At 44.8% G+C, this 20,622-nt stretch overlaps 1 protein-coding gene across 1 annotated transcript in view; it reads left to right on the forward strand.

The window, feature by feature from the left end:
• Nucleotides 1-20,622, forward strand: part of gcn1 (GCN1 activator of EIF2AK4) — a 63,243-nt gene extending 42,621 nt beyond the window's left edge. Inside the window, 19 exon segments of the mRNA XM_007908730.2 lie at nucleotides 863-1,059; nucleotides 2,105-2,247; nucleotides 3,387-3,504; nucleotides 3,965-4,180; nucleotides 5,756-5,920; nucleotides 6,373-6,534; nucleotides 6,790-6,882; nucleotides 7,651-7,794; nucleotides 9,942-10,211; nucleotides 10,806-10,919; nucleotides 11,256-11,486; nucleotides 11,791-11,984; nucleotides 13,326-13,440; nucleotides 14,563-14,659; nucleotides 15,490-15,534; nucleotides 15,537-15,637; nucleotides 17,463-17,570; nucleotides 18,605-18,823; nucleotides 20,194-20,622. Coding sequence (XP_007906921.2) covers nucleotides 863-1,059; nucleotides 2,105-2,247; nucleotides 3,387-3,504; nucleotides 3,965-4,180; nucleotides 5,756-5,920; nucleotides 6,373-6,534; nucleotides 6,790-6,882; nucleotides 7,651-7,794; nucleotides 9,942-10,211; nucleotides 10,806-10,919; nucleotides 11,256-11,486; nucleotides 11,791-11,984; nucleotides 13,326-13,440; nucleotides 14,563-14,659; nucleotides 15,490-15,534; nucleotides 15,537-15,637; nucleotides 17,463-17,570; nucleotides 18,605-18,823; nucleotides 20,194-20,319 — 2,858 coding nt within the window. The 3' untranslated portion in view covers nucleotides 20,320-20,622.

Below are 20,622 nucleotides of genomic sequence, written 5' to 3' on the forward strand. Positions count from 1 at the left end.
GAAGTTTGCGGAACAATCGCCTATTTTCAGCGAGGTCTGGGAAGGGCTGTGAAATATTCTGAAAAGGAACAATATTCAAGCTCACTGTTTGCCTGGGGCATATGGGGGGAGATGAATTTTGGTACATTGAAAGAAAAAAAGATTATGTAAATGTAATAACAATAATAATCCTTGCATTTGATATAGCGCTTTTCACGTCGGGAGGACGTCCCAAAGCGCTTCACAGAACACACTGTAAAGTGAATTGACTGTATATTTGTGGGCGAACGCGGCAGCCAATTGCGCACAGCAATGTCCCACAAACAGTCGTAGATTGAAAATGACCAATTTAATTATTGTTTTTAGTTTTTTTGGAGGGATTATTATTAGGCTCTGTGTGGAGTAAGGAAACTTGCCCAAGGTTTCGCCCTCTGCCTGGAATTGAACTCAGGTCTCTCACTTGCAAAGCGAGTGCTCTAACCACTGAGCTACAGGACTCCACGTAATGTAATTAACTAATGTTAAAAATGGGGTCTGTAAGTTTTAATTCCTATTTGTACCGCGACTAAAAGTGTTTTGTCACCTTCAAAAAAAAACAACATTTTTTTCAAATGTGGTCAATCAATCCCTAACTGTTTGTGGGACGCTGCTGTGCACAATTGGCTTCCGGGTTTCACCCACAAAATACACAGTCAATTCACTTTGCAGTATATCCTGTGAAGAGCTTTGAGACGTTTCAAAGACGTCATAAGGCACCATATCAAATGCAAGGATTATTGTTATTAAACTGCTCATAGAATTAGCCAAATATCCTACTACTTGAAGAGCCTATTCAGTGTTTGGAAAAGTGTCACAGTTTTTAATTCTTTTTCCTGTGTTTCAGGCATGGCTGAGGTGATGGCTGGACTGGGAGTCGAAAAACTAGAAAAGCTCATGCCAGACATCGTGGCCACTGCCAGTAAGGTGGAGATCGCACCTCATGTCCGTGACGGCTATATGATGATGTTCATCTACCTGCCCGTCACCTTCGGAGACAAGTTCACTGCATACGTGGGAGCCATTATACCCTGCATTCTGAAGGTAAGATCCCAGTTACAACTCGATTTCTCTCCCTGGTACATGACGAGAAGAGCTGCAGCATTGATGGTCTGTTCCTCACACCAACCCCACACCCTCGTTGTCATTGCCTTTAGCCATTGCTTCCCTCTTCCTCTTCACGCTCGATGAACTCCTCTCCTTTGCCTACTTTGGCTGCTCTCTATACGTACACGTATAGAGAGCTCTATACGTACTCTATACGTACTCTATACGTACCCTGTGCTCCCTGTTACATCTGATTAATCAATGTTACATGTAATCACTTTTGTTCTTACTTTTTCTTCTCTCCCCTCTTCCTCTGGCTCAGGGTCAGACCGCGCCATTGTCAAGCGCTCCAGGACACTACCCTTCGTGAAGGGCGCTATATAAATACAAGTTGTTGTTGTTGTCTCCAATGCCCATCTGCCCAGGGGCCTCTCTTTAACACTTTTCGCCACACCTAACTCCCATTTTTCCTGACGTCAGTCACATTGGCGACTCCTTTCACAGACCGTATGCATACAGCACAATCCATGCCACAGCACAGGCCCTTCAGTAATAGTTCTGCATAAAACCCCCGAGTCCCTGAGAGGTCGGTTTACATTTTGTAATCTTTCTTCAGGTTTTTTCCCCATCTTCATGTCGCGCCTGAAGACCTTCCTATTTGACCGTGCCTATGGCCACCTCCCCCTCGCTGCAGCTCGGGGTCGTGCTCCGCCATTGTCAAGGGCTCTGGGGCGCTGCCCTGTGCGAGGGGTGCTCTATAAATGCAAGTTGTTGTTGTTTCTTCCTCGTGTATGCAGCTCCTGGCTTTTCCTAGTCTTTCAGGCTCAGCCGCAGCACAAGAAACACTGTCTGGTGAAACATGGTTCGTCTCCACGTACATGTTGCCTCGCTAGTTGTACGCTGAGTGTAAGGCAAAATGACAGTGACATACAGTGAAAGTGCTTCCAGATTGTGTGTGGCAAGGGGCAGGTAGTGGCTGTGAATAACAAGAGATAGCGAAACATATTGCAATCTAACACGCGGGTCTGGGTTTTGTGTGTAGGCTCTGGCGGACGAGAATGAATTTGTGCGTGACACTGCGCTCCGCGCTGGACAGCGAATCATCAGCATGTACGCTGAGACCGCCATCGCCCTCCTGCTGCCAGAACTGGAACAAGGACTGTTTGATGACAACTGGAGAATCAGGTACGATACAACACAATACAAAATTACATTGTTTGGCACCTTTCAAGCTGGGAGGATGTTCCGAGGCACTGGACACTCAGGGATTTGGACCTGGGGCGGGTGGGGGGTGTTTTGGGAGCTGAGAGGGTGGAGGGTGGCCAAAGGCGCGGTTGAAGAGGAGGGTCTTCAGAAATGCCTTGAAGGAGATAAAGGATGGAGCGAGACAAAGGGAATGTGGGGTGGAGTTTGAGAGGGTGGGGGCAGAGAGGCTGAAGGCCCGACTGCTGATGGTGGGCTGGGCGAGGGAAACCTTGAATGAAATGTGGTTGTAACAATTCTTATGTATTTTGTTGTAATTAGTGTCTATTAGCTGGTGATTCCAAGCCGACAAGTACACAGTCACCGTGTGCCTACCCTGGTTTCTCCCAGTATCCAGCCCTTCCCAGCCCAGCTCCAGCCACCCAGAAAACGGTGGGGTTCTGCAAATCCTCGAGAGGGCATTCAAATTAAAAATACCAAATATTTACAAGGAAGAGAGAGCAGTCTCTGCAGACTTTTCAAAAGGTTTACAAATTCTAAGATTTGAAGGGGGTAAATTGAGAACAAATCTTCGGAAACACGACTTCAGTGAGCGAGTAGTAAACTTATGAAACAGGCTCCCAGGGAGACAGACGATGGAAGCAGAAAATGTATGTTTTGAGAACAAATTAGATAGATTTTGGCTAGAAAATGATATCTGGGGATACAGTATATAGGTTGAGACAAGACACGTCAAGCAATTCAGGATGGTGGAAGGGAAACTAGATGGACCTAGGCCTTCTTTCGCCAGCAAATCCTTATTTTCTTGCATACAAAAATATGAAGCTTGGTTGTTAAGGAATCCTCCCATATCCTGTTCTCTTTACCAGCTACTACCCCAGTCATGTTTGCCCTCACTCCCTGTTCTGCCAATGCTGACCTGCCTCAGGCGATAGCTCACTCGGTCCTGTCCAATGATTGCCTGAACAATCATTGGTTGAGCTACCGGTTCCTCTCTGGAGGCAATAATCCAAGTGCATTGAGTCACGTATATTTCATTTTTGATGGGACGGCCAAATGGTTTAGAACACATTCACGTTAAATATAGTAAAATAACCTTGATTTTGCACTTTGGACTTTAGGTTCAGCTCAGTGCAGCTGCTGGGAGACCTACTTTTCCATGTGTCGGGTGTGACAGGAAAGATGACCACAGAGACTGCCTCAGAAGATGACAACTTTGGCACAGCTCAGTCTAATAAGGTGAGGAACACACATTAGGGACATCATTGGTGGGCAAGCCTTCAGCCTCTCTGCCCCACCCACTTTGCCCCCACTCTCTGGAACTCCATCCCACAGTCCCTCCGCCTCCCCACCTCTCTTGCCTCCTTCATGACCTGTCTCAAGACCCTCCTATTTGACCGTGCCTTCGCTCACCCTCCTACCCCTAACCTCCCCGCCCTCCTGATCCCAACCACCAGCTCAGGTGCGGCTCCCTGACTGTCCAGCGCCTTGGGACGTCCTCCTGACGCGAAAGGCGCTGTACTTTGTTGTTATTTCTGCAACTGCCATCGGTTGTCATCCTGGACTTGTCACTGAAGTGCCAAGAAGTAGTTTGCTTTGTGACTGAGTGAATGTCAGTTGAATTATGAAATGTTTTGTGAGAATATAATATAGTATAACATCTCCCATCTCCCCCCCCCCCCCCCGTCTCTCCTTTCAGGCTATCATTAATGCTCTTGGTGAGGACAGGCGAAACCGGGTGCTTGCTGGGCTCTACATGGGCCGTTCTGATACACAGCTGGTCGTGCGTCAGGCCTCGCTCCACGTCTGGAAGATCGTTGTGTCCAACACACCGCGGACACTGCGGGAGGTCCTGCCGACCCTCTTTGGCTTGTTACTGGGTTTCTTGGCGAGCACGTGTGCAGACAAGAGAACGGTGAGTCTGAACCCTCTCAGACTGATGGTATCTGACAGTCTTATGGGCTGACACGGTTTGGTTCTGAGCTGTTGGAGAGTGAGGCCCTCCCGTGAGGCTACCCCGCGTGAGGGGAGCTATATAAATGTAAGTTGTTGTTGTTGTTGAAGCCTGAGCAAGGCTCAGTCTCCGGGGAATTATTTTCAGAGGAGGATTTCACATTTACAAAAAGACCTTCTCTTGTAGTCCAATCTATTCAGGGCTAATAAACAAGAAAATACGAATTAACCGGGTGGATATAACACCATACTGGTTCAAGAACGACTTGCACTTACGTAGCACCCTCCACGCAGGGTAGCCTCTCAGTTTTTAACGCTCTCGTTTATCACACAGTTCTCCTGTGATACTATATTTAAACCACTAGCGGACACAATCAGACAGGCACTTATGTCTTGAACAGTAATGTTGTCCTTTGGGGTCTGCTCATTATTTACATGTGGAATCAGACCAGGATCCACATGGTATCGTCTTAATCTCCCTTTATTTTACAGCCAAATTTTACAGCTGAGTTGATTAGTATACCGTGTGCTTGCTGGGCTCTACATAGGACTGAAGTATACTAGCTTGTGAACTAGTTAACCCAGATTCTACAGGAATCTCAGCAAAGAATCCCTGAGCTCCTGTCTTAGCTATCGTCGTGTTCGCTCGGCTACTGTCAAGCGCTCTGGGACGCTACCCTGCATGAAGGGCTTCATATAAATACAAGTTGTTGTCGTTGAATGCAAGATCTGGGTCTGGTGATAGATTTGCTGCTTGCACACAGCTGGGTATCGCAAACACATAATTCATAATAATGTAATTGGATCAAATATGTTAAGTATTCAAACACAAAAATCATTAGGACAAGTGAACCATAGACAGTGCCAGCCCTGCTCTGTTGAATACAGTGACTGTCTGTCAGAGATGCAGTTCATGTGACCTGTGAATCAGTATGATAATTGTACCACTGAAACTGAAAAGAAACCATCAACATCCCATCTGCATAGAACCTTAGACTTTGGTGGCTATTTTTTGTTGCGGTCAGTTGTCTCTGATGGATTGATCATGGTTTGGACATCTCTCTCTGGTGTAGCTTTCTGTATGAGTCAGTCAGTAATCTTCTTTGTGTGATGGTGTCATTTTACTGTTCTGAGATAAGGATTTCCAGTTTTAAGATGTAGGGTTGTTTTTAGATCAGGCAACTCACAACGACAACAACAACAAATTACATTTGTCAAGCGCCTTCGCGTCAGTAGGACAACCCAAGGCGCTGGACAGTCAGGGATTTGGACCCGAGCTGGGAGTTGGGATTGGGGGAGGGAAGTAGGGTGGAGGGCAGAGGGGGTAGGGGTAGGAGAGTGACTGAAGGCGCGGTCGAAGAGGAGAATCTTGGAGGCAAAGAGAAAGAGCGAGGCAAAGGGTTTCAAACAGTGAGGGCAGTGAAACGGTGGGGGCAGTGAAACGGTGGGGGCAGTGCAGCTGAAGGCCTGACCGCAGATGGTCACAGAAGTTGAAATGAATCGCGTGCTAGCCATGGTTGACGTTATGAACTTGTAGATTGCTGCCAGGACACTGGGTGATCTTGTGCGGAAGCTCGGAGAAAAGATCCTGCCAGACATCATTCCTATCCTGGAGGAGGGATTGAGATCAGAGAAGAGCGATGAGAGGCAGGGCGTCTGCATTGGCCTCAGTGAGATCATGAAATCCACCAGCAGAGACGCAGTAAGTAACTGTTAACCCGTTATGTTCCGCTTGGTTTACTTTCACCACTTTGGCGTGTCAGCTCAGCAGTGCCGCCTCTCAGCCTGACCGTTAAATTAGTTAACTCAGATTCTACAGGAATCTCAGCAAAGAATCCCTGAGCTCCTTTCTGAGGAAATGTCAGAATTTGCTCTGGATGGACTGAAGCAAGCGATGAGGCCATCAGTATTGCTGACAAACCAGTTTATCCTGTAAATTCTTTCAGAAGAGAAAGTGGATAGATATGTGAAAGTTAGAAATATTAAAGGGTATCGGGGAGGGAGCAAGAGAGTGGGAATAGATTGTGTGACTCGCGTGTAGAAAAGCAGATCAAAAAGACAGCACAGATTAGACTTGATGGGTCAAATGGCCTATTTCTGTGCACAAATGTTCTTATCATTCTGTGATTGTCATCCGATCCTTCTCTGTGCTAGGTTCTTGTCTTCTCTGAGTCTCTGGTTCCCACCGTGCGGAAGGCCCTTTGTGATCCTTTGGAAGAAGTCCGAGAGGCAGCGTCCAAAACATTTGAGCAACTACACTCAACAATCGGGTACCAGGCCCTAGAAGACATCCTGCCATCCTTGCTACAACAGCTTGTGAGTGAGAATGGGACAGAGTTATCACCCAGATACGTCTGCCGCCTTATTCTTCTGTTGTGAATTATTATTTGTCGCCTCATTGAGACTTTGGCTATTGCTGCCTTAAGTGTTATATCCGAGTCATAAAGGAACAGTTCTGCCTGTTACTATTAGCAATGTGTGAGAGATGAATTTGAAATTAAGTTGCAACAATTATTATGTCTGTGTCTGTGTTATGTTGGATTGAGATCAGCTGATTATTGTGTCTGGCAGGATGATGAAGAAATGTCAGAATTTGCTCTGGATGGACTGAAGCAAGTGATGGCAGTAAAGAGTCGTGTTGTTCTCCCTTATCTCGTGCCAAAGGTATGTAACATAGGAAACCTCGGGCAAGAAGAGACTGGTTTAACTGGTCTGTTGATGAAACAGCATTCAAAAAATATAGACCTGCCTGAAGATTTAACATTGTTAAATCCTGTAGCTTAGTGGTTAGAGCACTCGCCTCACAACCGAGAGGACCTGGGTTCAATTCCCAGGCAAGGTGTAACTTTGAACAAGTTTCCTTAATCCTCATGCCTCTGTTTACCCAGCAGTAAGTAGAAACCGGGTTGTTAGTCGATTGGCGGATCTCTTTTCCGGGAGCAGTAATCCCTTCAAAAAAATAATAATAATTTGGTCCCTCAATTTACAACTCTTTTTGGGACGCTGCTGTGCGCAATTGGCTGCCGCATTTCGCCCGCAAAATACAGTCAATTCACTTTACAGTGTATTCTGTGAAGCGCTTTGAGACGTTTTGAAGCTGTGATAAGGCGCGATATTAAATCCAAGGATTATTATTGTTTATATAAAGAAATGCAGCTGTTTATGAACAGACAATTGTGATTCATATCCGGCGATCTTGCCACTAAAATTTGAAATAGATCAGGATAAATAGCGGGGGAGTCTGGGAATGGTGCAGCAGAGAAGAAAATGCTGAATGCGTGAGATAGCGGTGTGTAAACACCCCAATGATCTCTTCCTGTGGATTTCACATTCCACAAGGAGATCTCAATAATTCGACCTGAGAGGTCACGCACCAAAAAGGGCCTTTCAAAACACATCCCCTCCATTTTTTGCTTTCCTTGTTCTCTCCAGCTTACCGCTCCCCCGGTGAACACACGGGTGCTCGCATTCCTGTCTTCTGTAGCAGGAGATGCATTGACACGACACCTCAGTGTGATACTGCCTGCTCTGATGACTGCACTGAAGGACAAGATGGGAACCAGCGAAGGACAAGAGGTAAGTATTTGTGACCTTAATGTTATCTCACCATTAAGAGTGAGTGCTGGAAGGTGGTTCTTATTGTTCGTGGCTAGTTTGGATTGGTTTGGATTTAACTCTCGCATGGTATCATATTTCCCACTGTGAAATGTGGGGATTGTTCTCCTTAGAGCAGAGGAGGTTAAAGGGAGATTTGATAGAGGTGTTCAAAATTATGAGGGGTTCTGATAGCGTAGATAGGGGGAAACTGTTTCCACTGGCGGGTGGGTTGGTAACCAGAGGACAGAGATTCAGCTGAGCTGGAGTCCTGTAGCTCAGTGGTTAGAGCACTCGCTTTGCAAGTGAGAGACCTGAGTTCAACTCCAGGCAGAGGGCGAAACCTTGGGCAAGTTTCCTTACTCCACACAGAGCCTAATAATAATCCCTCCAAAACCAAAAACAATAATAAAAAAAATTGGTCATTTTCAATCTACGACTGTTTGTGGGACATTGCTGTGCGCAATTGGCTGCCGCGTTCGCCCACAAATATACAGTCAATTCACTTTACAGTGTGTTCTGTGAAGCGCTTTGGGACGTCCTCCCGACGTGAAAAGCTCTCTATCAAATGCAAGGGTTATTATTATTATTCAAGTTGATTAACAAAAGAACCAGAGAGGAGAGAAGGAGAAATTTTGTTTTACATAAAGAGTTGTTAAGGTCTGGAATGCACGGCCTGAAAGGGTCGGTGGAAACAGATTCAATAATAACTTTGAAAAGGGAAATGGACAGGTACTTGAAAAGCAATAATTTGCAAGGATATGGGGAAAGAGCGGGGGAGTGGGAATGATTGGTTAGCTCTTCCAAAGAGCAGACAGAGTCCCGATTTGCCGAATGGCCTCCTACTGTGCTGTAACATTCTATGATTAAGAAATCACCAATTTCTATGGCAGGTGCTTGGCTAGCTCAACATTTCTCCTTTTAAGTGTCTTAAGAAATTTCTGTTAGGCCGTGATTGATCAGGTTTTTTGTTGCTTTCTAATTAGCTTCATAACACATTGAATTCTTTTTAACTACAAATGGCATTTCAGTTAGCAGAGAACCCCCAGGGGTCTGTACTGGGCCCTTAGCTATTCACCGTGTATATAAATGACTTGGATGAAGGAATAGAGAGTTTTATATCAAAACTTGCAGATGACACAAAGTTAGGAGGCACAGTAAATTGTGTAGATAGGAGCAGGAAGTGACAAAGGAACTTTGACAGATTGAGTGAGTAAAATGTCAGGTGGAATTCAATGTGGGGAAGTGTGAGGTCATCCACTGTAGATCTAAAAATAGCAAAACAGAATATTTTCTAAATTGTGAGAAACTAAGAATTGTGGAGGAGCAAAGGGATTTGAGTGTCCACATACACAACTCACTAAAAACAAGCTCACAGGTACAAAAAGTTATCAACAAGGCTAATGGGGTGTTGGCCTTTTTCCTCAAGGAAGCTGAGATATAAAGGAGAGGAGATTATTCTTTGACTGTATGGAGCCTTGGTCAGACCCCATCTGGAGACTGCATTTAGCTTTGGGCATCATACCTCAGGAAGGATATATTGGCTCTGGAGGGGGTGCAGCACAGTTTCACCACAATGATACCAGGGCTTAAAGGGTTAAATTATGAGGACATGTTGCATAAACTTGGTCTGTATTCTCTTGGGTTTAGAAGGTTGAGGGCTGATCTGAATGTTTTTTAACATAATAAAGGGGTTTGATAGGGTATATACACAGAAACTATTTCCTCTGGTCAGGGAATCCAGAACAAGGGGGCATCATCTTAAAATTAGAGCCAGACCATTTAGGAGTGAAATTAGGAGATAGTTTTTCACCCAAAGGGTAGTGGAAATCTGGAACTCTCTCCCCAAAAAGGCTGGATCCTGGATCCATTCACATCTTCAAGACTGAGGTGGACAGATATTTGTTAGGTCAGGGTACTAAAGGATACAGGGCAAGGGTGGGTAATTGTAGTTGAGGTACAGATCAGCTCTGATCTTATAGAATAGCGGAACAAGCTTGAGGGGCTGAATGGCCTCCTCCTGTTCTAGTGCATTGTCTCTCTTTTTGCCAACTTTTACGTACAACAGCTGCGTGCTTTCAATGCAAATGACATCACCTATGTTGTCCTAATCGAGATGTCTCTTACAGGAGCTGGCAAACTGTCATACAGTCATTCTTTCTGTGGTGGATGAAGTTGGTCAAAGAATAATTCTGGAGGATCTTCTGGAGGCCACGAAGAACCCGGATGTTGGAATGCGCAAAGCTGCAGCAACCATCATCAACACTTACTGCTCCAAGTCCAAGGCTGACTATTTCCCCCACGTTAGGAATCTGATGGCTGGTTTAATCAGACTCTTCAATGATGCCGATGAAACTGTCCTCAATGAGAGCTGGGATGCTCTCAGTGCAGTAACCAAGGTAGTGTGTCCCCTTTGTCAAGTCCCACCTGAAAACCTTCCTCTTCGACCTTGCTTACGGCCACCTCCCCTCGCAACCCGGCTCGGAGTCAGGCTCCGCCACTGTTAAGCGCTCTGTGACGCTACCCTGGTGGAGGGCGCTATGTAAGTGCAAGTTGTTGTTGTGCGTCTCAGTTTGGCAGTGGGTACTGACTTATACTGAGATTTTTCTTAATTGGACTTAAGATCATGGACTCGGATCTAGAACCAAAAACGATGAGGGAAGAAACTAACTTTATGTATTCCAAAATGTTCCGGGGGGGAGATTGATATTGCAAGTACACCTCATTACACCTCAAATTAGTATGTGAGCTCAATTTATATTATGAATGTAGGAACAGGATTAGTTCATTCAGTCTGTCAATTTTTATTCAATCACGCTCTTTAGGTTTTGAATTTTACATCGCTGCTCTTACTCCATGACCCTGAATAGACTCTTACTTTACAATTGTCTATCTCCCTCCTAAACACCTTTTTTTCTTATTTGTAGCTTGTAGTTCATTCCGTGTTTGAAAACCCTCAAATCTCTTGACTATCTTCAATTTTCCTCAATTAGAAGTTGGATTCTGGCGGCCAGCTGTCCTTGATTGATGATCTGCACAAAGATATCCGTGCAGCAGCTGCGGACGCAAAAGGAGAACATCTGCCAGGGTTCTGTATTCCTAAAAAGGTAAGAGCATTGAGTGTCTGAGCACCGGTAGTTCTGTGCTTCATCATGGAGTCCTGTAGCTCAGTGGTTAGACCACTCGCCTCGCAAGAGAGACCTGGGTTTGATTCCCGGCAGGGCAAAACCTAAGGCAAGTTTCCCTACTCCACACATCTGATAATAATCCCTCAAGAAAAAAAACTAATCATAATAATTTGGTCACTCAATCCACAACTGTTTGTGGGATGCTGCTGTGCGCAATTGGCTGCCACGTTTCGCCCACAAATATACAGGCAGTTCACTTTACCGTATATCTAGAAGACGTCTTGAGCTGAAAATGTCCCTAATCACCTATTTTAGGGGGTTACGTCAATCCTGCCAGTTCTGCGAGAGGGTGTTCTGACCGGGAGCCCTGAGCAGAAGGAGGAAGCTGCCAAAGCTCTCGGACTCGTTATCAAATTGACTTCAGCAGAAGCCCTGAAACCGTCTGTGATCAACATCACTGGACCTCTGATCCGCATCTTGGGCGATCGGTTCAGCTGGAACGTGAAGGTGGCTCTGCTGGACACCCTCAGCTTGCTGCTCGGCAAGGTAAGAGCAAAGCCTTCGACCGTGAAATGTATTCTATCGCTTTTTATTCAAATTCCATATAGAATCCATTACAACTACATAAAACGTATTCTTCAAAGGTTACAGTCACCTTGTGGTAGGTCCAGCCGTCAATCTCCAGCATAATTTGATATCTAAAATAGACAATAAAATAGGATTCAATACGGATACATTGTGGTCCCCACACAGAGATTGTTCCAGACGGGTGTACAGGACTACACTTCCAAGAGTCAATAACAGCTTTCAGTTAATTGCTGCTTCTCCTCGTGTTTCTGTAAACGTACAGGTAGGGATTGCCCTGAAGCCCTTCCTTCCTCAACTTCAAACCACGTTTACAAAAGCCTTGTCTGACGCAAACCGTGCTGTCCGCCTGAAAGCCGCAGAAGCACTGGGGAATCTGATTGTCATTCACACCAAGGTGGATCCGCTGTTTACAGAACTATTAAACCTTATTCGAAACGCAGAGGACTCCAGCGTAAGGTATGTGGGGGTTGTATATTGGAGAGGTGGAGAGTTGTCTCTGCTGGAAGATCTTTGGTTATGTCAACAACATCACTGGGCAATTAACTCATAGCAGGTTCTTTATAATTTGACAACTTCCGCATAAATTCAATTCAATACAAATGTAGCGCCTTGCATGTCAGGAGGACGCCCCAATGAGCTGGACAGTCCAGAGTTTGCACCCGGTCTGGGGGTGAAGTCTGAGGGGGAGAAAGATGGCTGAAAGCAGAGTCAAAGAGGAAGACCTGGAGGTGGACCTTGGACAAGGTGCGGGGAGGGATGAATTTCTGGAGAGTGGAGGCAGATGTGTTGAAAGTCCACCCACCAATGGTGGAGTGAGATACATGAGGCAGGCTAGTGCCCGCTGAGCAGAGGGACCAACCGGGTTTGTTAAGGTTTGAGGAGGTCACAGAGGTAGGATGGGACAAAATCATGTAGTGGGGGGTGAGGATTTAAAGATTAGGACAAGGATCTTGAACTCAATCCACTAGGGGAATGGGAACCCAGTGGAGCTGGTCAAGTCTGAGGTGATTGAATAGAAATGAACAAGCAATGAGGGAAGGTAGAGGTTCTATAGAAATGGAAGAATATAGTCCAAGCTATGATTTTCAGTTTCATTTGATCCCTGGATTACACGTCTTCATTTTAGCTTGTCTCCTTACACCATTGTAAGGACACGGCGAAAAGTTAGGCAAGTTTCCTTACTCCACATCCTCTGTTTACCTAGCATTAAGTAGAAACCAGGTTGTTAGTCAATTGGCGGATCGCTTTTTCCTAAGTAATAATATCTTCAAAAAATAATTTGGTTACTTCAATCCACGACTGTTTGTGGGACACTGCTGTGCGCAATTGGCTGCTGCGTTTCGACCACAAACTATACAGTCAATTCACTTTACAGTATATTATATGAAGCGCTTTGAGACGTCTCAAAGATGTGATAAGGTGTCATATCAAATGGAAGGATTATTATTATTATTACTGACAACTTAGTGGGTAAATGCAATAATGTGGCACTGAGCCATGAGGGATCTGGTCACTGATCTGGTTGAGTGTTGATCGTAACTAATCTGCAGTACAATTAATCTCTGGAATTCTTTGGCTGATATTAAAGTTCCCACTTGTAAGTGATCGTACTCGCAGTAAGTTCTCCACTCTAGACGCTTATCTTTGGTTGTTCAAGGGTATTTGTAGTTTTAACTCCACAAGCTACAGTTGGAAAACCTGCAGGGTTGCAGGGGATGGGTGTATATTAAAGACATTACTCAGGAATGTGCATGTAATTGCTCTGCATTGCTACAGATCTATTCAATTCTCTTTCAGAGAGACATTGCTTCAGGCACTCCGCTTTGTAACACAGGGGGCCGGGGCCAAGGTTGATGGAACCATCCGCAAAAACATCACCACGATGTTGTTAGGAATGCTCGGACATGATGAGGTACGGCAAGAACTGGGGTGGATTTGACAGTTGCGGACTCCATGGCTTGTTACCATCAGAAACCAAAGCTACCATAGAGATTGCAGCACTGTAGAAGGTTTCTCAGCTCATCACACTGAAGATGGTGCTCAATCCTCCACTGAAGTTATATATTTTTTGAGGCAGTTGATAGGTTTGAGAGACAGTCTGCCCTCCCACGACTAGGTCACAGTGCAGGGTAAGCTTCGGATGTCCAAACCGTTCTCCTTCATGGTTCCAAACTCCTGGTCACACAGCAGGCGCTGTGGTCCATCCATGGCAATCTGGACAGTGAGGGCATTTCTAGCGAAAAGGGGAAGCAATTCCACGGAGGAAAGGAGGGAGGGAGGGAGGGATTCAGCAATCTAGAGAGAGAGTGCGCCTTTCATTTCAGACAAAGGTCAATACAATACAAAATTACGTTTGTAAAGCTCCTTTCACATCGGGAGGACGTCCCAAGGCGCTGAATAGTCACGAATTAGGAGGCGAAGGGAATGTGGGATGGAGTTCCAGAGGGTGGGGGCAGAGGAGCTGAAGGCCCGACCGCCGATGGTGGGGCCGGGCGGGAGACATGGAGCAGACCCGAGCCTGCTGAGCGGAGGAAGTGCGCAGGTTGTTTAGCAAGTTGGAGAGGTAGGAGGGGCCAAGGCTGTGGAGGGCCTTGAAGGTGAGGATGAGGATTTTGAACTCAATCCTCTGAGGGATGGGGAGCCAGTGGAGCCGGGCGAGGGTGGGGCTGATGGGGTCACGGAGCCTGGTGTGGGAGAGGACACGGGCTGCAGAGTTCTGGAGGATCTGCAGCTTGTGGAGGGAAGAGTTGGGAAGGCCGACAAACAGGGCATTGGCATAGTCGAGCCTAGATGTAATGGAGACATGCATGAGGGTTTCAGCGGTCTGAGGGGTGAGGCAGTCGGGCAATGTTGCGGAGATGGGGGAAGGCAGAGCGAGTCATGGCACAGATTTCCCTGTGGAGATATATTCGGTCTGGTTGGATACCGGTTTCGACATGTGTTTGGCACCTGGTTAAACCCCTCAAAAGATAAGAAAATATCTGTGATGTTGCATTTTATTATAACGTGTGTTAATGGTTGTCTCTTCTACCAGGATGCCACTCGCATGGCCTCAGCCGGGTGTCTCGGGGAGCTGTGTGCATTCATATCAGATGATGAACTCAATACAATTCTACAACAGCATCTTTTGGGTAAGTTAAGAGAACAGACCCACAGCGCGGGTGCGGTGGGATTGATTTGGAAGCTCTTTTAAAAGAACCGGCACAGACACGGTGGGCAGAATGGTCTCCTTCTGTATTGTATGATTCTATGTGATAAGGCGCTATATCAATTGCAAGGATTATTATTATTTAGGACCCAGGTCAGGTAATAACGTACAAAAGACAAAGAGTTACTCTGCCCAGCAATGAGACTGAGATTTGAGCCCAGACGCATATTGTTGGAACATTTTCTATTTTTCTGACTTCCATCCTGTCTCTGGTACAATATCTCCTGTCTTTTTAGTGTTTGATACTCCTCTATCAAAACATAGTCCTCACACTCCTCTCTTTTTCTGTGTTATCGTAGATGAATATTGTACAAAATGCATTTGGCAGAATATCCTCGCTGTTCAAATCAAAACCCATTACCTTGATTCCTGCTCTTATTTCTTGCATTGATTTCAAGACAACACCTCCCTTCCTCTTCCCTTCCTCATAGAATCTTTTAAACTCAAGCTTGTTGTCACGTTACTGCTTTTCTTGTTTCTGCTCTTTGTAATCTTGGCGTGACCTGCACTGTGACCCTTCAGCTCTTCTCAAGAAGCACAGTCATCCAGTGGGCCCTTCTTTTGGGAGAACAAATTCAGTGCTGAAGTCAGGCAGTTATGTAGTTAAGAGCCCAAGTTTGCTCGGAACTGGCCCAGAGTTTATCTGTATTACAGAGTCTGTATCTCTAGCAACTTATTGATTAATGTTATGGTTTAAAATTTTAGATTTCAGTAATACAGCTACTGACTTTAAATCTGTCCCTTTATCCCCAGCTGATGTATCTGGTATTGACTGGATGGTGAGACATGGACGGAGTATAGCCTCTCTGTGGCAATGAAAGCAGCTCCCGGACGGCTTTGCACACCTGAGTACAACAGCACGGTGCTGGACATGATCATCGCCAGTGCTACAGCAGACAGGGTAAAGAACGGGTTTACTAAACTTGTCTAAGGGTGAAACCTTAGGCAAGTTTCCTTACTCCACACACACACACACACACACACACACACAAACGGATCTCTGTTTGCCAGCAATAACTAGGAACCCGCTTTTTAGTCATTTGGCGGATCACTTTCCAGAGGTAATAATCCCTTCAAAATAAATGTAATAATTTGGTCACTCAATCCATGACTGTTTGTGAGACGTCGCTGTGCGCGATTGGCTGCCGCACTTCGCCCACAGTTACTACACTTGTATTGTAATGGGAGGCAGGGTTATGTGTCCTGTGAAGTGCTTTGAGATTTCTCGATGTGATGAGGTGCTGTATCAAACGCAATGATTATTATTATTTGTTACTATTACCAGCTGTGTTATTGGCTCTGATGCTCCAAGCTTTCTCATTAGTTCACCTCCATGTTCATGGGCAGCCCATTTCTGCCCATTGCTTTTTAAACAGATCCAGTGTCTTGGCCTCTAATTACCTTTCCTGGCAACTTGTTCCAGTTCTTTACCCTCTACGTAAAGAAAAGCTTCCTGGTATCTGTACTGAAATTTCCCTTTACAGCTCTAAACCTATGTCCTCATCCTCGCCTACAAGGCCATTCACGGCCTCGCTCCCTCCTACCTCTCCGACCTACTATCCCCCTATCTACCTGCCCGTACCCTCTGTTCCTCTGGCTCCGGTCTGCTCCACATCCCCCTTCCCAACCGCCCTACCATCGGTGGTCGGGCCTTCAGCCTCTCAGCCCCGAGGCTCTGGAGCTCTATCCGCCAGTGCCTTTGCCGCCTCCTCCCTTTCCTCCTTCAAAGCCGGTCTCAAGGCCTTTCTCTTTGACCATGCCTTCAGCTCCCCTCTCAACTCTCTGCCCCCTCCCTTCCCTCACCCTGACCATTTCCCCCCTGCTCGGGTCCTGACCCAACTGTACAGCGCTTTGGGACATCCTCCCGACATGAAAGTCGCTCTATAAATGGAATCTTATTGTTGTTGTCCTCTTGTTCCACTGTCAAGATGCATCCTAAAGGTTGATCTGGGTTTGGTTTACTTCTTTCAGTATTAGTATGAGGTCCCCACTAAACCACCTCCTTTCAAGACTAGCTTGTCTAACCATGGCTCATAACGCATTCCTCTAACACTGGGGAATCATCCTCATTGCTCTCCTCTGCACTGGGGAATCTAGGGCCATGGCAGCCCCCTTATTTTCTTGTGATCAGAACTGTATGCAGTTATCAAGACGCATCTGACCACAGCAATGTACAACCTGAGAATGACATGCAAGGATCTAAACTTAACTGAGTAAATCGCCCACACAGGAAAAGTTGTTGCATGTATTGTTTTTCTTTTGCTGCAGCCCTTGTTCTCACAGATGTGTTCAACTCAGTTATTTTGTAGTATCTGATCTGGAACCTGTATTGATTAAAATGATAAGGGTCCAGACCCATGTCAACAAATATTACCCAGGAGACAAATGTGTTTTTGTGATGGTGCAGTTTTACCCAATTGCCAAACGTGGAATTTATTCCAAACATTGAATTTATTCATTGCAACAGTTATTGTTTAGTTTTCTCTCTTCCGTAGTAAATGTTTCAGATGTGGCACACTTCTCCATACCATGTAAATAAAACACACAACAATAGCATTTTACTTTGGTGAGATCCTGGTATGAAGTTAACACAGCTTTAACTTTCTGCTTTAATTCTGGGAGACACTGCTGGTCTGATGTGAACAGAAACCCTGATTAAGAGATGGAGAATTCATCCAACTCACTCAGAAGTTGACCTTTTATTTGCTCTCTGTTTTATAATGCAGATTCCTATTGCCATGAGTGGAATCCGAGCCATGGGTTTCCTGCTGAAACATCAAATGCAGTTAAAGGATGAGTCAGTATCCCCCAAACTTCTCTCTCTACTCGTAAAGGTAAGATTTGCATATTCAATTACAAGGACCTTTCCCCTGACAGCAGTGTCGTCGTCATGTTAAAAGGTGTTAGTTTCACTCATTTGGGTAGCACATGTCACCTCTCAATCAGAAAGTTGTGGGTTCATGTCAGGACTTTGATCTCATCATCTAGACTGCGGCAGCACTGCATTGTCAGAGACGTTTTGGATTGAGGTGTTAAATCGACGTTCCAGCTACATGTACATCGATGTTGACAATCCTGTGGCACTGATCAAGAAGGGAGTTTCTCCCAGTGTCCTGGTCACCAGTCCTCCTGGTAAAATTGGTCAATCACTTCATGGCTGCTTTTGGGACATTCCTGTATAATATTGGCTGCGGCATTCACCTACAAATGCATTTCAGAACACTGAAGGGCTTTGAGATGTTTTGACGTAATGTGTGGAATATATAATACAATACAACATTACATTTGTGTAGCGCCTTTCATGTCGAGAGGACGTTCTAAGACGCTGGATTATGCAAAGATTATCGATGCGTTTATTTAAAGAATTGAAAATTTTTGTGTTGAAAAATAGAAATGTTTAGGTGGAACCTCATGCTGAGTGCTTGAACGGCCCTCCTCTGGAAGGGGAGGAATTCGGTTCATCGCTGGGAGTCGGAAGACCTGGGTGGCTGACATTTAGAGAGAGGCAGTAAAAGCAGTGGGTGGGATATGGAATGGGGTATTATCTGGGTGTGGATTATGGGCCCCTGGGATTCTTCTGTTCCTTGGATATGTATCCAATGCAGAAATTGGATTTGAGGTGGTGACTTGGAAAACAAAATGTGCCCAGATAAGATATTTGGTCACACAATCCACGACTGTCACTGCTGTGCTGCTGCATTTCAGCCACAAAATATACAGTCAACTCACTTTACAATATATTCTGTGAAGCGCTTTGAGACGTCTCACTATATCAAATGCAAGGATTTTTAAAAAAATATTATTTGTATGGATAAAATGTTCTGTCTCTGTGCTCCAGTTTCTTGACGCTTCTCACTTAACCATGCAGAGCTTGCAGAACTCAGCCAGCGATCTGAAACTCATAGCAGAGAAAATGATCTGGTTGGTGAACAAAGACAATTTACAGCCTCTTGAAATTCAGACCATCAAGCCAATTCTGAAAGCCTTACTGGACAATACAAAGGACAAAAACACCAGCGTGAGAGCGTACAGTGAACAGGCAATTGTCAGCTTGCTCAGGTTACGAGAAGGTGAAGAGATTTATCAGGTATGTGAATGTCCACTTATATTAGTTATTCCTCCTTCTCTTCATTCACCCGTTATGAAATGTACAGAAATAACCAGGAACATTAGATTCAGGAGTTTGATACCACCCAAGAACCAAGTAAGTTGAACCTTCTTCCTCACCGCCCCATCTGAACACTTTCGGCCACAAAATATACAGTCAATTCACTTTACAGTGTGTTCTGTGAAGCACTTTGAGACATCTTGAAGACGTGAAAAGGTGCTATATCAAATGCAAGGATTATTATTATTTGTTCTGGATGAAATACCAACCTCTATTTTCCCATTGGCACTTTGTAAATGCCTTTTATAATGATATCAAAAGGTCTCCATGAAGTTTAATGTAATTTTGTTATTGTTGCTTGTTTCAATTCAATCCAGAGCCACCTTTATTCATTAACCTTGGCCATGTGACACCTTGTTTGACATTTGACAGGCAAAATGCTGTAAGAGAAACATGGCAGATTTCCAAAGGAAAGGCAGCCAAAGATTCTTTTTAGGAATTTTGAGAATCGAGTCATGACATCAGATGTATTTCAGTGTCATGGGGATGAGGGGAGGAATGGTTCACACATTGTTTCCTCTCATACAATGTATTAATCACAACATGTGGATTGAAACAACACTTCTGGTATCTCTATATTGGCTGAAGAAACCGTGATTCTCCAACCTGCCCGAATTCAGTATTGATCAACCCGTTCAGATTCCGCTGAGGCATGGTTCGTAACATGACGTGCCAGATATGGAACTCTGTTATTCAATCTCCTCAAATTTTTTCCTAGATTAATAATAATAATAATCCTTGCATTTGATATAGCGCTTTTCACGTCGGGAGGACGTCCCAAAGCGCTTCACAGAACACACTGTAAAGTGAATTGACTGTATATTTGTGGGCGAACGCGGCAGCCAATTGCGCACAGCAATGTCCCACAAACAGTCGTAGATTGAACATGACCAATTTAATTGTTTTTAGTTTTGGAGGGATTATTATTAATAATATTATTATTATTGACCTCTTCTTAACCTAGTGAGTTTAGAGTTCACTATTTGTTATTCCTCGTTATGTCAGTCTGCTGCTTGCTTTCAGAAGAGCTCAGGTGCAGATACAGAAATAGGTCTATAGTGAAAGTGAGAGTGGCAAACATGACCATCCATTGAAATTTCAGAAAATGTAAAAACCTAAGAAGCCGTGATTTACATTTTTTTCAAACCTTTAACTTGTGATGTATACTTGATTTTTGTATGAATTTTGTTGTAATTACTGAGGTTTCCAGCTCTTATCACTAGATGGTACAGTTTGATATGAGTAAAATAGAAACAAAAGTCATGTGAACTCTTTCCCTTCCTCTCCAGAATGTGTCCAAAATTCTTGATACCGCTAGTCTGGATTTACTAGCTGAGAGCTACCGGCGATCTCTGAAGAAACTTGCCAGCCAGCCAGAGTCAACAGAACACATCGATGACACCATCCTAACATGACGGGAAAGAATCCCAAAGCCTCTAGCATCAGCTTCATGTCAAAAGTTTGTTTAATTTTGTTTGAAAATGCTGTTGCCATTGGACAGGACCTCCTTGATTGTTTCTGCAGCATCCTGTGCTGAAATTGGGTTTGTGTGGAGAGTGAATCGTGGTGTTTGTGATGTAATGAAGAAATGACTGCCTGTGATCACATTAACAGCAGTACAGGGACCTCGATTCAATGGGCCAGAGAGTGGCGAAGTACACAGACTTTCAAAAAAGTAATCGTTTAATAAAGACTTAAATAAGTCAAAAATCTGTGAA

This window comes from Callorhinchus milii, unplaced genomic scaffold (genome assembly GCF_018977255.1).
Source record: "Callorhinchus milii isolate IMCB2004 unplaced genomic scaffold, IMCB_Cmil_1.0 Scaffold8, whole genome shotgun sequence".
Taxonomy (NCBI): Eukaryota; Metazoa; Chordata; class Chondrichthyes; order Chimaeriformes; family Callorhinchidae; genus Callorhinchus; species Callorhinchus milii.